Source organism: Haliotis rufescens, unplaced genomic scaffold (genome assembly GCF_023055435.1).
Source record: "Haliotis rufescens isolate VD_foot unplaced genomic scaffold, xgHalRufe1.0.p SCAF_19, whole genome shotgun sequence".
Taxonomy (NCBI): Eukaryota; Metazoa; Mollusca; class Gastropoda; order Lepetellida; family Haliotidae; genus Haliotis; species Haliotis rufescens.
In genome coordinates, this window is record NW_025963879.1 from 24,690,619 (window position 1) to 24,695,990 (window position 5,372).

At 43.5% G+C, this 5,372-nt stretch overlaps 1 protein-coding gene across 1 annotated transcript; it reads left to right on the top strand.

Moving 5' to 3' along the window:
- Nucleotides 1-212: 212 nt before the first annotated feature.
- LOC124124233 (kelch-like protein 26) lies at nucleotides 213-4,976 on the top strand. The gene is made up of 2 exons (XM_046487362.2): nucleotides 213-394; nucleotides 2,656-4,976. Exon 2 carries the CDS (start codon nucleotides 2,690-2,692, stop codon nucleotides 4,523-4,525), a length of 1,836 nt encoding a protein of 611 aa, XP_046343318.1. The 5' UTR covers nucleotides 213-394; nucleotides 2,656-2,689; the 3' UTR covers nucleotides 4,526-4,976.
- Nucleotides 4,977-5,372: the final 396 nt, after the last annotated feature.

Sequence of the window (5,372 nt, forward strand, 5' to 3'; positions counted from 1 at the left end):
CGGAAGCGCTCACCTGATTTCGTGCATCAGTTATGAAACCAGTTCTTGCTCGATATTTTGTACAAGCTCCATATGGCACTTTTGGTGCGTTATCGGATAGCAATCTGGGGGCGAATACGATGTCAGGAGCTTGGACAGAACGGTGAGAGGTAGTCGTAAATTGTTTCTTAGAAAAGTGGTATGAACAAAATGTCTTAACTAACACTGTCTGCTGCCCGAGGAGCGGCCTTGGCCTTCGAGTAATCATTTCAACATTCATCTACTTCATTTTTGAAAGATATGGATATGTGTTGTAATGCCTAAACCACTTGTTGGAATCCGACTGCGTTATCACTTCCGGTTAGACAAAAAACGATTAATGTGTCGTTTGTGTCTTAAATAATTTGGAAATTGGGTGAGTAGGTTCACATTTTAAGTGAAAGTACTGGTTTTTAGTGATATTTATAGCTATTCTTCTTGTACGGATCTTATGTCAAGGCCAAATATGTTCATTTTAACAGTGTAAATACCCTGAATATCCACGTAAACCACCAGCTCGAGTCTCGTTAACTGGGCCTGGGGTCGGGGACAGTGTTAACCCAGCTGCTAGTGTTTCTTTCTTTGTTGTTTAACGCCGCACTTAGCAGTATTCCAGTTATATGACGGCGTTCTGTAAATATTGCCTCTTGGATTCTTGACCAGACAATCCAGTGAGCATCGATCGACTCAATTGATAAAAAAAGTCAGCGTCCATCACTCATGTTAGTTGCTTCTGGCGACACTAGTGAGACTGAGTAGTGAGTGTGTACAGGTGCATAGGTAAACAACACCACTTAGATTCTTGTAGACAGGAAAGGGCAACAGTTGAGTTAACAGGATTCAGCTTATAGTTATAGCACCAATTGGTTCCGGCTGCAGGCTGTGGCTCTAGCTTCACTGATCTCGCCAGCCTTTTCAATCTTTAGGTTGGTTGGTTTGTTGTTTAACGCCGCACTCAGCAATATTCCAGCTATATGACGGTGGTCTGTAAATAATCAAGTCTGAACCAGACAATCTAGTGATTAATATCATGAGCATCAATCCACACACTTTGGATCAATGACATGCATCAACAAAGTCAGCGAGCCTTACCACCCGATCCCGTTAGTCGCCTTTTACGACAAGCGTAGTCACCTTTTACAGCAAGCATGGGTTGCTGAAGACCTATTCTACCCCGGAATCTTCACAGGTCTCAATCTTTAGGGTTAGGGTAGTTCGCTCCAACTCTATCTTTAGTACATCTATTTCTGATCAAGCACCCATTTCTGATTATTAGGGCTAGGTACCCCTTTACAGTCCTTAGGGTTAGGGACTCCTTTATGATTTTTAGGATTAGTTGAGAGACGCGTATGGGTTATTTTACCTCTTTTCACAAAATTATCCAATACAACTTGAGGAAAATCTGTTACAAATGTATCAAGTTTACTTTCACAGAGTAAATTTATGTAGACAGTCATGAACCTAGCCAAGCTTTGAGTAGGCAACATGAGTTCGATCCTCAAAGGACCACTATATGAAATCCAAAAGAGAGGGCACAGTTTAGTGCAGGACTCACAAAACCACTTCGATGCTTGTAGACAGGGAAAATCACACTCTCAGGCTCATGGATTCATTCCTGAATATGCAGGGTTTGTGTATAAAGTTTTATGTCCATGATGAATAGGCCTTCCAGTGGTAGAAACTAACAGTTTTAGTCCACTAGCCCTTATAATGATAACATATAGCAAAACCCATAAAAATGCTAATGTCTGCTGGTCCTTATGATACCATAACTATTGGGCAATTTGGAATGGACTACAGGACTAGTGCCAATGTCTAATGCTGCCTTCTCACTTATCATCATTTGACGCGAGTCGCATGCACAGATTATTTGTTGTGTTCAACCTGATTCACGGGTCATTTCACACCATTGGCTGGATAACGTTCTCTAAGTTGCTCACAGTTTCCTGATTTTAGGCTGAGCTGAAACTGGTCACCATGGCATCAGTTCCATTCTTATACACTACATGGTAAACACTACATGGTAAACACTACATGGTAAACATTTCATGGTAAACACTACATCATACATGGTAAACACTACATGGTAAACACTAAAATGTTTCAGTCAAAATCAACTGAACATTGAAAACAGGAAGGGTATTGTTATCACATCTTTTCAATATAATCAACATTTCTGGTTTCATTCAAACATTGATACCATATCTGTGCCCATGGGTATAATCAAGTGGTTTACGTCTGAGACATGCATTACTTGAGGCTTTCCACGAACAATAAACTGACACACCTTGATGTAATTGGAGTACTGTTAAAAGTAGCGTTTAACCCAACTGACTCACTCAAAATACCAGGGCACACTTGCACAAAGCGATCTTAGTGCTACGACTATTGTAAGCCTATGTTAAAGTATGGGAGTTACAATCATCTTAGTGTTAAGATCGCTTTGTGCAAGTGGGCCCTGGTGTAAGCAAGGAATAACATCCATGCACTTTTTACCATGTTTACTTGTTTTTTGGTGAATAGAATGTCTTGTACTGAACAATGACTTATTATTAGTATTCTAATAGGGCATTTGGAAAACTTAGTCTAGTATGTTCTTGTCGACAAATCCCATAATCTGTTCTGTATGTTCTACAGATGCCCTGAGATGACAATACTGTACTGAAGGGCAATGTCTGGTAAGCGCCACAGAATGCCATACGTTGCCAAGGTAACACCACCCAAATTGATGGTGAGTACCTGCCATGCTATGCTGCAGAAGACGGATCAAGCTTCCAACTCAAGTACCAGCAGTTCTGATGGTGTTCTGCCAACCTACACAGCCCTGTCCTCCAAGAACCACTGTTGTAAGTTGCTGCTGGGACTGCAGGACCTCCGAAACAATGAGACTCTGTGTGATTACTCCATCCTGGCTGAAGGGGAGGTGATCCGAGTCCACAAGGCTGTGATGGCAGCCTGCAGTGACTACTTCCGGGTCATGCTCTGTGGGGACATGAAAGAGAGCAGGGAGGGGAGTGTAGACTTGAAGGGCGTCACGTCGAATGGGTTGCGGGTGGTCGTAGAATTTGCGTACACGGGTCAGCTGGGACTGACAACGGAGAATGTAGAGGATGTTTTGTCAGCAGCCACCCACCTCCAGGTTAGTGATGCCGTGGAGCTGTGCAGCAAGTACCTGGAGACAGTCATCACAGTGGAGAACTGTGTCGACATTCTAAACCTGTCCGAACTGTACTCCCTATCCTCTATGCATACAAAAGCACAGCAATATATGCTAGAAAACTTTGAAATTGTGGCAGAGTCGGAACAGTATTTCAAACTTGCCCATCTTCAACTTGCAGCCATGCTGGCTGAGAATTCCCTCCGAGTGGTCTCAGAATACTGTCTGTTTGAGTTGGTGTTGATGTGGATTAAGTACAAACCGGAGGAAAGGGAGAAGTATGTGGCCAACTTGATGCGGAATCTGCGACTGCCGCTGCTCTCAGGGGAAGAGTTGGTCGAAAAAGTGAGTCGAGTGGAGGTGATGAAAAAGAATGCAGAATGCAATGAGCTGCTAACTCAGGCCAAAGACTACCATATTGTTGTCAGCAAACAGCCTCTACTTCAGTCCAGCCGCACACAAGTCAGGTCAGAGCGGAAGAGTTTGGTTATGTGTCATGCTCAGAATCTGGAAAGTTACAATTTCAAGACGAAGCGACAAGGATTTCTAAGAGATGCTACCATACCTCTATATAACCCATGTGTAGTGGTGGTGGACAACTTCATGTATGCATGTGGTGGGAAGTATGACAGTACGGAGAACAATGAGATTGCCACTGCCAGATGCTTCAGATATGATCCTCGTTTTGACTTCTGGTACGAGCTCTCTTCCATGAACGAAGCCAGGAAGGACTTTGTTGTGGTAGCATACAATGGTCAACTGTATGCTATCGCTGGTCAGGATGAGAACATGGTGATGTGCACAGTGGAGTGTTTCTCCATAGCAAACAATGACTGGGAGATGAGGGCACTGCTCAGTCACTCGGTGTATGGCCATGCAGGGACTCTGTGTCAGGACAAACTCTACATCTCAGGGGGGCAGCGTTTCTCTGGCTGTTGTAACAACCTAGCTTGCTACACGCCCGCCAGTGACTCCTGGGAGGAACGAGCGCCGATGATCCACAGCCGTTGCAACCATGTGATGGTGGAGGTGAAGGACAAGCTGTACGTCATTGGGGGAAACATTGAAGACAGTTACGGCTTTCCCGTTCCAATCATTGCCATTGAAAGGTACTGTCCTGTGGCCAATCAGTGGACTCTGTGTGAGAGGACGGTCAACATACGAGAGGCTGGGGCTAGCGTCCTTGACAACAAGGTGTACATTGTTGGTGGCATCAATGGTGAACATTACTATTCAGATCTACTGCAGCTGTATGATCCCATCCTAGATGAGATTACATTGGTAGAGAAATTCCCAACCAGGATCTTTGGAAAAGCCTGCTCCATTCTGACTCTGCCTCAGTATATATGAAACATGTACATAAAATAGTCATGTTTAGGTTAGGTCTTCGGGATATATTTAGACCTGTACAGAGACAGATTTTCAGCCCCAAGTATTCAGCGATGACAAAAGAAATTCCCAATTTGATGTAAGAACATATTTTCAGCCCCAAGTATGCAGCGATGACAAAAGAAATTCCCAATTTGATTTAAGAATGTTCCATTTCCGCAGGATCTATGAAAATATGATCAGTATCACAATTTTTTCCCAATTTACTTAACTTAACTTTTTGAATGCTAGATATATCTCTAGGTTTGTACATGTGAACAATGTGTACCCCACTTCATCAAGTCGACTATGGCGCCGCAATTCATTGTGCAGAGTGGCGTCCCTTGGGACGCCAGAAACTTATGATTGTGGTTACAAATCCCAATTTGCCCGATTATGTTTCTGGGTTTGTCAGTACCATACTCACGCTTGTCAGTTTTACCAAAGTGGTAAATGTCTGAGACCTGCATTACTTCGGGCTTTTCTCCCACATCAGGGTTGGTCGGGTAGCCTAGTGGTTAAAGCGTTCGCTCGTCATGCCGAAGACCCAGGTTCGATTCCCAACATGGGTACAATGTGTGAAGCCCCTTTCTGGTGTCCCCTGCCATAAAATTGCTGGAATATTGCTAAAAACGGCGTAAAACCATACTCATTCATTCATTTTCTCCCACATCAAGCTGACACGCCGTGATATAACTTGAATACTGTTCAAAGTGGTGTTACACCTCTGGAATTGAAAAGCCCCATTTAGAAGAGTGCACTCTGGTTGTTTATATTACAGTGGCTAAGTCGGGAACAATACACTGATACATCATGATACTTTAGTACA

Bases quoted from the DNA above. Each gene is read 5' to 3' on its own strand.
- LOC124124233 (XM_046487362.2), top strand. From the start codon at position 2,690: ATGTCTGGTAAGCGCCACAGAATGCCATACGTTGCCAAGGTAACACCA.